Below are 13,811 nucleotides of genomic sequence, written 5' to 3'. Positions count from 1 at the left end.
CAGAACAAGAAAAAGGTGAAGAAAGATACAGCTGTTGTAAGTGAGATTTAAGGCTTCTTAAATGTGTAACCTTTCCATTGAATATCCTCTCCTATACTTAAACTAAATACGCACAAATAATGACTGACTGTTTTTCATAAAGAGATAACATAATAACTGATATTTATTTACATTCCAGTGATCAATTAAACTGCATGGAGCATAAGAATTTAAATTCTAATTGGGCTTGTTTATGTTCTGCACCCTATTTTGTTTACCTGCACATTCATTGGAATGGTACTTATGGCCATAACAAAGCTGGTTACATTACTGTAACTGTTTAAGAAAGAATGCCATAGACAAAAATCATTTTTGTTCAGAAGAGAAAGTGGCCAAATGTCTTATACAGGCATAGGTTGTAAAATGCGAGTTTTGTAGCATGGAGAATGGACAAACTATTTTTTGTCTTAGCCACAATGCTTCTACTGGCTGCAAACACTTAACTTTCTTCTTTTCATTGATCTAAGAAACTATAATAATGCACTGTATGTTTATAATAATGAATGTAATGTTTAGGGTGCTACTATTACATCCCATTTAGAGTACTTTATTCTTCAATTATTACCTGCCTTATAGGTCTCACTAACTGGGGTTCTGAGTATAGCATTCAGTGATCTGTATATTGCCTGCTGTGTTCCAGAGAACCCTACCATGGTTGTCCCCTGGATCATTGTTAGAGCATGTATGCAATTTTTGCCATGTAAATTCCATGTAAATTGCAAGGCTGCCCTGGCTCTTTTCATGTTACATAATGACGTGGAAAGGCTAATATTGCCTAGATGAATTACTGTATTTTCTGTATCCAACATTCTGTATTTCTGTCTATGTTGCCCCTGTCCCAATATACTCTACAGGCAGGTATTTTCTTTGTACAATTATTTTTGTCTGTGCTCACCATTCATTGGTTGCCTTCCAATTTCCTCTGTCTTTCATTTTGTTTACCTTTAATGTGCATTGGTTTCTTTCTAAAAATATTTTTTACTTCGTCTATTTGACTTCCATAATATGTGTCCTGTTCTCAGCCTTCTTTCTGTTTACATATTACTGGCATCCTTTGGAGTTACCTGCTTTAGTAATGGGGTTATTCTATAGACATCCTTAGATTAGACCACTTTTACCTGAAGGATTTTTTATTATTATTATATTGCATATAGCCCTACATTTGGTGTTGCCTAGACCTCAACAAACAATAGTTTCCATATATCTTTTATTGCATAAATCCTTTAAAGTGTGAATGGTGATTTCATGTAAACAATACAGACGCTCAAAATCAGTTCTTCCATTTTATTTAAAGCAAAAGAGGGGATAACCACAGCAGGCCTTGTTTGATTAGTGGTTAATTTTTTTTTTTTATTTTGTGCAGGTGAGAAAAAGTTGAATATAAAACATAACAGACAGATATGGGATCTGTTATCCATAAGGTTTGGGACCTGGGATTTTCTGGATAAGGGTTGTTTTCTGTAATTTGGATCACCATACTTTAAGCCTACTAAAAATGATTTTATTCATTAAATAAAACTGATAGGTTTGTTTTACCTTCAATAATTATATCTTAGTTTGGATCAAGTACAAAGTATGGATGATTATTACAAAAATGGAAATCATTTTAAAATTGTGAATTATTTAATTAAAAGTCTATGGGAGATAGGCTTCCCATAATTCAGAGCTTTCTGGATAATGGATTTTCAGATAACAGATCCCATACAGTAAACTGCATCTATATAGTGTATAATATATATATATATATATATATAATTAGATAAGATACTGCCTGATTTTACATACTAAATCCTAAAAACAATTAACTAAAATGAATAACAATGCAGTAAATCTCCAAGCAAAGATGTTCACTGAGAATTCTGTAATTTGTGAATAAGGAGTGAAATTCTTTTTCATGCACGTTATGTTAGAAAACTGAATGCACAACCTTTACATGATGATCCGCAGTTGCATGACTTTGGTTGATACACAACTGGTCAATCTTTACCACCGACTCCTCACCTCCCAAACTCAACAGTGTACAGTACATTATCATCAGTGATGAAGATTCATTCAGGTATAAAAACCTTAAAAGTTAAAATGTACTTTGGTCAAAAGGAAACCATCTGTGGATTTGGTGACACCATATTTTGAGTGGTTATATTTTTTATGGAAATGTTTTTTTTTTCTGTCAGAAGAATTAAAGGTTGCATTGAATGCATTTGTTGATAATGAGCCTTCAGATATATTCCCAAGCTATTCTAGAAGCTTGTCTGAAAACCTTGTGTTTTGTTGTGGATCAGGTCCAAATGCTACTTGGCGTGCCAAGGTTTAAATGTCATGACACAAAAAGGCACCTTTGTAGTTTGTTGTGTACCAGATGTCATGTAGAGTTGCAGATTGCAGTCCTAAAGGGTTTCTCTGATTTCACTTATTTTCTTCTGACTAGAACACATTGGTCCATGTATGGCATCCATTGTTCTGGTTTAGTAAACAACCCGAGTGAAGATTTATATTACTAAAAACAGCAATGCTACTTTTCTTGTCAACTGTTTAAAATGCCTTTTATATTGGAAAAGTATTCTCCTTTATTCTCCTAATAAAAATATAACATGTCTATTGTCTGCTGATTCTCAAAATGACATTACAGGTCATACCAATGTATGTTTTTGATTATTGTAAAAAAAAAAAAAAAAAGATACAGTAATAAAGATGTCTAAGAAATGTACTGTTATTTTAAAAAAAAATTTCATAAATTATTTTATGTCAGAATTGGATTGGGACTATTGGGACTGTTTACTAGGGTCAGGGACCCATTTTTAGCACAGATGCTACATTTCAATAAGCTATTTCTTTAGGGAATTGTTTTTGGCCAATTGAGAAGTTACAAGATACAAGTGCACCTTTAATAAGTAACAGTCTATTGCCATGGCATGCAATTAACTCCTTGATAAGCGTGTTTTTCAGTAAGGGTGATTTCAGTATTATCCATGAATATATATGTCTAAAAGGAGTGAGGGGGAGAAGTTCATAGATTTTGGAGAAGGATGAAACCACTTCCCAACTTTGCTGCTTCATGAGCATTTTATAGGATTTTGAACATTAGCAACAGTTGTACACTCATATTACATAGGTTCTACATACTTTTTGAAAACAAAATTTGGAGGTATTTTTTTCTTGTTCATTGCAAGTCAGTCAAAATAATTTCCATTCCTTTCTGTGGCTGTATTCTCGCCCTAACCATTTTATGCAGATGTTATTGTAAATGTCTACGATAGAAATGACAACAGGGACCCTTTATTTGAAATGATAACTGATATAATTTGGTCCATAGAAACTAGCAACTGTCATAAAATTAAAAATAAATGCATCTAACCCCAAGAGTATGAGGTTTTTAATTATCTAAATTAAAATGTGGCCATAGAAGAAAGGCTTTATTGCTAGAGAAATGAGTTTTCTGTAGTGCAAATAGAAAAGCAACGAGGCAGCATGATATACTAACATCTTTTTTATTGTTTTTAAATTCATACAGAAAAGGTAAAAATTGATTTCAGAAGAATAAAACATACAAAAACATTTTCTAAGAAGACAGAAAGTAATCATGTTAAAAAATCCTAAGGATTCTACTTTTACAGTAGCAAGCCATGCCATAACAACAATTCTCCATAACCTGTTGGATCCAGTACTTCAACAACAATGGGTATGCATGCAAATTACATACCTGTCAATAAGGCAGTGTGTTATGGATAACTATATCTAAGTAGTGTGCATTTAAGCTGTAGTACAAATGGCAATAACTGGCATCAGCCACAGCAATCTGTACATATATGAAAAGAATCTGTTATGGAACCAGTTATATATTTTAAAAGTGGACCAATGTTATGAGACCACTGATGACAATAAAGTCTACAGTTACGGTAACACATCAACATATGCTAACGCTTCAGCATATTTAGCAACAAAGCTCACACTATGACTTCCCACCACCAGGAAGCCCTGCTACAAGCCAACGTTTAAAGCTCAAACATTCTCATTCTAAACATTAAAACGTTAGTATGAAAAAATTGACCCAAAAAAAAAAAAAAAGCTTTTTACTGACTTGTTTTTCAATAATGTCTATTAGCTCCATGGCCATTGCATTTTCTATGCTCATGGCCCCCATCTTAGTTGATGACTTTTCACAATGTATTTCATGGCTTCCATCCCTACATGAGACATTATTACTATCACATAGGAATAAAAAGCCATAAAACACCACAGTGAATTTATCTCGATCGGATGCAATACTTATTTTCTTCACATGATTTCACATCCATTTCCAAACTAACCTATAATTTCATGCTACATTACGGAGCATTTTAAACTATATTTCAATGACAAGCTGCACCGAAATAGTTACATCAAAAAATTAACAGAACTGCAGCTGTCACTGACATATCTTTTAGAGGGGGTAGAAGACACAAAAACAAACGACACAAAAAAAAACAACTCAATCCACTAAAAGTGACAGGACACCAAAGACAGCTAACCGACACAACAACACTAACATGCATTAGGAAATGCTGTGAAACTTCATGGCAGCTGAGGAACAATGAAATTAGCCCACAGCTGGGTTTAAGTCAAACCAAAACTGTTTAATCACGGAAAAAGCAGCAATCCTAACCAAATTAGCACACAAAGCTGCACGATACGCCGGAATCAAACTGTTCCAAGGTAAAACAAAAAGCCCTTTCCACAAAATTGTATTATGGCAGACTATACTCTCAATGCTTATTAAAGCACATGCATTCTTTGTTCATGAGTCAAGCTGACATTCTGATGACAGACCACACTTTGGTAATAACAAACTATGCAGCACCTGTAGATATCATGAAACTGAGCTAAGAAAACATGCTTGGCTTTTGCCTATAACTTGACATACACGCACAAAAAAAAAACAAACAAACCACTGAAATCATTGGACAAACAGATGGATGGTTCGAAAAATACTAAAAAATTAATTTCATGCACATAGAGCAAGATCTTAACTAGGGTAATGATGAATTGGCTTGATTTACCAATAGTTTATCATTTTCTAGTTAAACTACAGTACAAATCTGATAAGGAAGCTCCTCCCCAAATCATATTTACCTGTACTGGGCTTTACTTACCGCCATTTCCTGTGTTATACACTGGAACCAAGTTGGATGGCATAAAGAAGAATAAGAAATCATAAAAGCAAAGGGAATTAGTACATTTATTAAGAAGCGTATATATAATTGAGTAATAAAAGTAACTGGAATGTTTTTCACTCATTACATAAAAACTAACCTTGCTAATAGAGATGAGCGAATCTGTCCAAAGAAAAATTGGTGAAATGGCAAATATTTGCAAAATGTGGCTACCGCATGACTTTTTTTTATGCGTGCACCTTTTTTTTATGCGACTGCAACTTATTTGAAGTGACTTATTTTATGTGACAACAGCTTTTTCCTCATTCTGCAAATTTTTGTAGCAGTTATATTTTTGTGCCAGTTTCGTGAAAAAATTTGCCATGCCTGGGGAAAAAATAAACTCTACACTACTTGCTAAACCTTTTTGCCATCTTGTGCAGTCCCTCTTAAAGTGTAAAAGTCTAAATGACCCTTTGACATAACCATTTCAGGCTGCATTTATTGATAACCATTCCTTGGATTCTCTTACCAGAGTAAATAATGTAATATTTCTGTGACAGAAGTCATTTCAGAACATTACCCCTAGGGGCACATTTACTAATCCACGAATCCGAATCACGAATGGGAAAAAATCGTATTGGAAACGAAAATTTCGGAAGATCGCAAATATCACGAAAATGCTTACGAAAAAATCGTATTAGTCACGATAATATTGTATTGGCGATCTGAAAGTCCCGAAATTTGCGTACCGAACAATTGTAAACAGCGGTAAAACCTTTACGTGCAAACGTCCGAAAAAGTCGTGCGCCATACGAAAAAGTCGTGCGGACGCCCGAAAAAATTGGTGAAAATACGCTCGGAGCGTTCGTGCTTTTGTAAATGTGCCCCCTAGTGTATACCTTTAGGCATGTCAAGGACAAGCAGAAAGTGAGTCTGGAGAACTTGTAAACATGGAGTAAACCACCTGCACTAGGTAAACTAATTGCAGCAGAAAAAGCAGGCAAAACATGTATTTCTAACTTGCTGCTATGTACTGGAAGTACAAGGCAAGGCAAAATCATATGATTTACTGGTGCAAGTGCCAGATGGCAGAGGAAACAGGAGGTTTTAAATCATTATGCTGTCTAGGGCAGCACATTAATGGGGGTTATGTAAAGAAAGGCACTAAGTTTGCCCAAGAACTGTAACCCAGCAGGAATCATGGAATCATGCCAGTATACAGATGGACAAAATTAATAAACAAGGTTGTTTTCTATATTTCATTGGTATATCTGATGACTTTAAACTTAATTTAATTAAGTTTTAATGTAATTTTAATAACTTGGAAAAGCAAAGTTCAGTTCATACAGTGCTATTGGATGAAGCCAAGTTTGAACCAAAATCTCAATGCATTCCTTACACCTTAACAGAAATGAAATGATAATGACAATCTTGTTTGCAGAATCACACACATGACCTAACAATGTGATGAAGGTGACATGACAAAATTATGCACAGATAATAGAAGTGGAAGGTAAAAGCAAGAGTTTAAGCTAGGTTACCTAGGAGTGTGGTACAGACACACTGAGAGAAAATAATGTATGGCCAAAAAGACTGATTTATATTTGTCCCAGTTTGAAACAGAATATGTGACAGCCTGTGACATAGTGACCACCAACATTTTAAAGATGAAAGCACACTTTATAAAGATGAATTAAGATCTAGAATGATGTGACAAACTGATACAGATATTGTACTAATGAAGTGATGACTTAATATAGATACAGTACATGAAAACACCAAAACAGACTAATACTGATGAATGGAGACAGAGACCAAGTTATCTGAAAATTATTACTTTTAGTTACTTTTAATACAAATGAACAGATATTTAGAGCTAATAGTAGCAAGTAAATATTCTGAAAGATGCCAGTCTGTTATGAATAAAATACTCAAACTATATGGGGTTTTTTTTTGTTCTTCACATTAGATGTCCCCTTAATCTGGCCAAATTTGTTAATTTTGTTTGGCCCCATATCAACTATTGGATCATGTGTCCCTGTCAGAGTAATGCAACATACACAGCCACATATATGGGGTTTCCCAAGCTTCCCAACTGATACCTGACCAAGTACCAATCAGATATTGTACCCATATTCTGTCCACTAAGCTGGTGATCGAGTCAGCAGATGACAAACTGGCAGCCTGTGTATTAAATGTATGTATGAATGGCTCCATAGACAACTTGATTAAAAAAGCTTCATGGATCACTTCCTAATTAACAAAACACAGAGAGCCCTTTCTGAAGAAAAAGTTACCATTTAGTTGTTAAAAAAAAAAGCAGTAGCGCACTGCAAAGATTTGAAAAAAAAAATAGGTAACATCAAAGTAGCACTTTTTGGTTATAAAAGCATATCTTGACCAGAAAGGGCTGAATTATGGTATCACATTTGCATAACTACTTACCCGTAATTCCTTATGTATGAATTTGAGGGTATCATCAAGTTATTGTGCTTTCAAAATCAATGAAAGTATTATGGTAGCAACTGATTCCCTTTTTACAAATGGCAGACAGGGTACTTTGTCTCCTGCATGACATTGCCTCTCCCACAGACAACAAAAGGCTCTGCCTGCCATCACCCTTATACTGGGTGTAGTTCAAAGGCTACAAAGGCTATATGCAGTAACTAATCATATTCTGCTCATTAATAAGTATTCCCATTTTATCCAGTGTCCAAGACTATTTCAACCCCATAAAGCTGCCATAACAGGGAACCTTGGAGGCCTAAATGACCAAAATAATTGGATCTTTCTCCCCAGTCATTGGTCATTGGTTGGATAGAGGAAATAAGTAATAATAATAAATGTAAACATAAATTTGTGGTGGATAAGGACATAATATATTTGTCACATGACTGCTAATCTAGCAAATTATTTATATATTAATACTATATATACCTGTAAATAGCATGCCTAATGAAAAATATAGACATAGGACAGCTGAAAGTAACTTGGAGTAATGCAGCTGTAAAATCAAATCATCATGAAGGAAAAATAACAGATGACCATAATATCAGGAATGGTACAAAAGTCTTACTGTATTCAAGTAAATCCAAAGAAAAGATTTAAAATATTCACCTCATATAGCCATTTTTCAACAAGACCATTGGCTTTGGATGGCATTATTCTCAGCACGAGCTCTACTTTCTCATTCTCCGCAGACTCCATATGTGTGATCTCTTTGTTCGCATTAAATGTCAGCTTTGCGATACCTTCAAAGCATTTCTTAAGGTGTGGCTGAACTCTCAGTGGGTCTTTTGTTTCAGACAGAATCTCTAACAGTTCATCATTAGACAGGAAAAAAAACCTGAATTTAGAAATAGGAAAAATTAACCTAAAAGATATCCGAACATATTTTTAGACAAACATGTACAGCTGACTGAGAAAATAGACTGTTTACCTTGGAAAGAATAGTCTTTTCTTCTCCAAATAAGCATTCAGGCCTTTCTGAATGTCATCCAAAAGCAATTCTGCCTCCTTCAACCTATCCAGCATCTGGGGCTGCGAGATAACCCTTATGGCATTGGCCTCTTTTACAGACTCCTTCATTATTAGCCTCCTGGTGGGTGAGATAGAATACAGAGAATGTAATAACCATACTTCACACAACAGGCTTTCTCTCTCTCTCAAATTGAAAATCCCCTTATTACAAAACAAGGAGTGATCTTTTTCTCTACCTTTAACTAGGACTGCCACATTCATAGCTTTTTACAAAAACACAGCTGCCTTTTAAGCTTCAGATAAATAGAAAGTGCTAGGCAGTAATTCTACTCAGCCTGAACACATTATTCTCTAAGACACTTTGGTGAAGGGATTTTCATTTTTAACTGTATTGGACAGGGAAAGTCCTTTGCTCACCTAATTATGACTGAGCTTTGTTCTGTGCTATTAACCCACGTTGCTGGATTGATTCACTTCTTTTATTTGTCATTGCCAGATCAATAGATCTACATGCTTTACGTTTTTTGGCTTCCAGAAAATGAGAGGACTCATTAAAAAGACTTGTGGCCACTAATGATGGCAAAGCAAAAATGACAAATGTAGAAACAGCAGTAAATAGATGCCGTCTGAATGGTAGTTTTAAAGCAAGACAGGTGGCAAATTAAATAAGAAAGTGGTTTCTATTCCCCAAGCTAATTTTATATATATATATATATATATTATATAGGGAGTATAAATAAATGTAATATACAGGCAATAAGATATAAACAGTGCATTCTCAATCTACATGAATGTGAGGTTGGGCTCAGTGGTTACAGTGGTTTTAATTGTGCTTTTCCCCAAAGTGTGTGCAGAGAACACACTCAAGCACATACATATCATGTCCTGAGGAAGGTCCCAGAGTGGACCAAAACATGGAATCTTCAATAAATATTCACTAAGGGGCAAATTTATCAAAACGTGAGATCAGAGCTCACCACAGAAAAATGCACCCACTTTCTATTCATTCCTATGGGATTTTTAAAAGAGTATTTATCAAATGGTGAACTCTCTCACTCATTGTGCCTGGACTTTTCTTTATGTGCATATATAAGAGGCAGATTTGTTCATTTTCATTTTTGCTGCATTTCACATAAATCATGGCACGAAACTGCAATAATTTTTTTTTGCTATTGTAATAAAATTAACACTTTTTTGCAATTTCATATTTTTGCCTCAATCCCATATTTATGCCATGATTTACAATTAAATGAATACATCTGCCCATAAGTACAAGTATATTAAAGGGCATTAATTACAATGACATTTTAAAGATGCATAAATGAATAGAAACACACAGTTTGTATGCAATTATTGCTAAACAAACTGTTTTTAACACATTTTCAAAGTCTACAATTCCACCACCACCAAATAACTAAATACAAATGTGCATTACAACATTACAATTTATACCCACTTTCAGCCATGACATACTTTGATAAGACTCCGCTTTAAGGTTCTTGTTAGATAATATCACTGTGCTTAGCTGGAGTTAGCCCTCCTATTTAGTGGCTCCTTTTTGCCTTGAGAAGTTTGTTGAAACTACAGAGCAAACTTTATCTAGTTATTATAGGCAGATGGCTCACCATTTTAAGCTAGAGTTCTCCAAACTGTAGGGCTGGTCCAGTAGGTGGCCCAAAACAGTGGAAGATTTATATGATCATTACATATGAAACAATGTTTTCTTTTAGCTGGTGCATACTTGATGCACCATTGATGAATGAAGCCTTGAAAAAATGCTGAACCTCATAAGAGACTTTAAGTGGTTCATATAAGAGATAATTAAATAAAATTAGTTACATGAAATGCTCCATCTGTAGGTTACACAGATTGCTATCTGTCTATAAATGTGTATTAAATGTACGAAAGTCATCAAAATAGATAGCAGCATCCACTTTGCTATCACATTTTAATTTATAAGACTAAACAATAAATCACATGTATATTAGATACAGGGCCTTCTGTGTTTAATTAACCATAACAGACCATTTTGTAATGCACGGTATATTCATATACACATTGACTAAATCAGTCTTGAAATCTATTTGTTCAAATGTAGAGAAATACAGAGACACTAAATACCAGCAATGGAAGAGGCTGAATAAAGCAGGGGAAGCAGCGAGTGAGCTACTATAAATGACCCTGGCAGGGTACTTTAGGGGTGAGTACAAACAAACTTATTTGTGCTATAAAGCTGTAATCAAAAAATCACTAATTTCCTACTGCATAGCAGCAACTAAAGTCATTTGTGTTTGGCTGTCACTCAAGGCATAACATGTTTTGGAAAGAAACCCTTTCAGGTAAAAGATCAAGGATTTTCCTATCCAAAACATGTTGTGCCAAATAAAGCATCTTTTAATTAAAGGTATGTTATTCTATTCGTCATGTTGCTGATTTCAAGTAGAAAACTTGACAGGAGACTTGTTAACTAGAGAAAAAGCAAATAAGTCAATTAGACCCTGTTACGGTAAAGTTTGTTTTAAAGTCAAACTTACAGCTTTTGTTCCCTAAAATATTAATTTGACTAAATGCAGTGGCAAGCTCCACCTATAAGTAGATATCCAATCACTATGAGTCTGTTAAGATTAACTTTTGGCCCACCCACTGCCCACTTTTATGGCATCAGTTGATCGTTTTGTGCATATTTTGAGTGTAATCTTGAGTGAAGTCACTTCTATCTTCAATTAATTACAATTAGTAACTCTTTTCTAACAGGTATGTAACATGTATATAACCCTAAAAGGGGTGTTGTGCCTTTATGTTGACTTTTAGTTTGTTGTAGAATGTCCTATTCCTAGCAACTTTGCCAAAAAGTATTGCTTTGTGAGCTTAACATTTATTTTTAATTATTATTGTTCATTTTTATTGGTTATCTTTCTATTCAGTCCCTCTCCTATTCATATTCATTCATTAATTCATCAGTCCTTAATTTAAACCACTGCCTAGTTGCTAAGGTAAACAAAACCCTAGCAACCAGGTACCTGCTGAAATTCCAAACTGGAGAACTGCTGAACAAAAAGCTACAACTGCTGTGTTACATTTCTGCAACCCATGTTGATAAAAGTTGCAAAACATTGCTGGTTGCCGAATGTAAACTTGGTAATGAATTATGTTCATCCAAGGGCACAAAAGCTTGATAATTAAATAATAACATTTTCTACCTACACTAACAATTACATTTTGATATTATATTTTCTAGCTCTTGTTTTTGTCTTGCTGTTAGACAAGTCAGAAAGTTTTAAATAATGAATTGACTGCTCAGTTCTAACCCTGAGGTGCATGTTGTGTTCATAAAAAAAAACCCACGTTTTTTAAAAAAATAGGAAGCACGCCTGGAAAAAAAGCAATTATTTGCCACTCATAAATTGAACTCTGTAGATTTATTCTCTCCACTTGGAAAGGGTGAAATGTGTCACATGCAAATTATTTCTTGATTTTTTTTTTATTAAATTCTAGCTGAGACCAGTACAAACTACAATAACTTTAGCAGCTTAAAATTCGAGCCATCAAAGGTTTCCCACTAAAAGAAAGCCTTCTAACAGAAAATTAATGACTTTGACTTCTGAAGTCTTTTTTAAGAGTCAGTGGAAACAGAATAATTATGAAATGCAGCAGGATTTAGAACAAAAAGAAAGAGTACAGGAGGAGACCAACAATAAGAAACTGACTGGTGTGTGTGTATATCTGTGTATATGTGTGTACATGTGCCTGATGTGTAAATGTGTGTGTATTTAGGTAACTAATTAAAGGGAAGAAAAGCAGGTGTACAATGTGTACTCACCTATACACACCCATGTATCAATTGCTAAAGTACCAATGTATTTGTAAACATATAGCATGTATAGATAAATACAGGTATGCATTTTACTGTGATTCATCGCCCTGTGCTTTTCCAATGGCTGTTTCAAAAACATTTGAGAAAATATAAGCACTAGTATCAAGTTAAACGTAACCAGCAGTATAACTGCATGTACAATAAGTTGATATATAACTGTCCAAGATCGTTGCTGCAGTATTTTCTAAAGACCAAGCTATACATATACCAATACATTTCACACTGCATTTCTGTTTCTGTTGCTAGCACTCTATCATTTTCACTACGTTTGCATAACAAAATGAATATTATTTAAACAAAAGATAGAGCATATAAATGGGGCAACATGTATGCTCCAAATTCCTTTTTACTGTAAAAATTCTATTTACATTTCTTATTCTAAAACATCAGAGACCCATTCTGATCTTTTACAATTCATTTCTATTGCATGGGGCCAGTATTTTCTATTCATATTTCTTCTTATATCCTGGCAATTTATTACAGTTACTGCACATTACTAAAATCGCTAACTCACCCTGATATAATAAACCAAAGTAATCAACTGTATAATGTTGTTAGAATTTATACATTAAAAAAAAAATCCTTATAACAGTTATAGGAAAACATGCCATTTACCGTTCTGCACATCCTATACATTGAGAATAGCTGTATTGTCTAGAGTGGCAAATCTTGATTTACCTTTTCATGTCCCACTGTATTCTTTATATCTGTTAAACAGAGTCATACAGAGTTTTTTTCCTATGAAAAAACATCCTGTTTAAACTTACCAGTTTGCATCAACAATTTCAAATTTTTTTCCTTCCACTGGTATTTGGTTGCGTATATCCTCAGATCCAAAAATGGGTTCCAGGTAGAGCCAGGCCATTTGAACCTTGAGCCAGGAATCCAAAACTTCCTGCAAAAGCCACTGCACAAAAAGATAAAGTAGATGAAACCAATAGCATTCTCAGAGCTGCTGATGGGAAATGAGGCAGATGCCTCAAACAAATCCACCTTAGATTATTACAACGAAATGGATTTTTTTTTCTTTTTTATCGCTTGTTCTGTGCCATCACATATTCTTGCAGAAATGCCTTCTCAACTCCTGTTTTCTGTTCTACTTGGTAAAGCACAGTAAAGAATGAGCCAGCGCAGCTGCCTCTTTGTGTGTCTCACTTGGATGATTCACTCTCTTACCGGGTGACTGTGTCTATTGCGTTTAGCCTCACATAATAAAAACTAAAGTGAAATCAATTTAACATAAAGAATGCAATACTTCTTTTACCCTTCTTAATATTCTGCAGAAT

At 34.4% G+C, this 13,811-nt stretch overlaps 1 protein-coding gene and 1 non-coding gene across 2 annotated transcripts in view; both read right to left on the bottom strand.

Moving 5' to 3' along the window:
* Positions 1-13,811, bottom strand: part of LOC100490346 (dynein heavy chain 3, axonemal) — a 522,485-nt gene that overhangs the window by 368,189 nt on the left and 140,485 nt on the right. The window contains exons 21-23 of the mRNA XM_031898872.1: positions 13,293-13,432; positions 8,611-8,769; positions 8,289-8,517 (exon numbers count right to left, since the gene is read on the bottom strand). Of these exons, the coding sequence (XP_031754732.1) occupies positions 8,289-8,517; positions 8,611-8,769; positions 13,293-13,432 (528 nt within the window). The remainder of the gene's footprint in view (positions 1-8,288; positions 8,518-8,610; positions 8,770-13,292; positions 13,433-13,811) is intronic.
* On the bottom strand, positions 4,190-4,289 carry mir135-1 (microRNA mir-135-1). Its single transcript, NR_049582.1, has one exon. It is a non-coding gene; the product is annotated as a microRNA mir-135-1 (primary transcript).

Source organism: Xenopus tropicalis, chromosome 3 (assembly GCF_000004195.4).
Source record: "Xenopus tropicalis strain Nigerian chromosome 3, UCB_Xtro_10.0, whole genome shotgun sequence".
In the NCBI taxonomy this organism is placed as follows: Eukaryota; Metazoa; Chordata; class Amphibia; order Anura; family Pipidae; genus Xenopus; species Xenopus tropicalis.
Note: the sequence above shows the minus strand (reverse complement) of the source record. Positions and strands in the feature narration are given on the sequence as shown.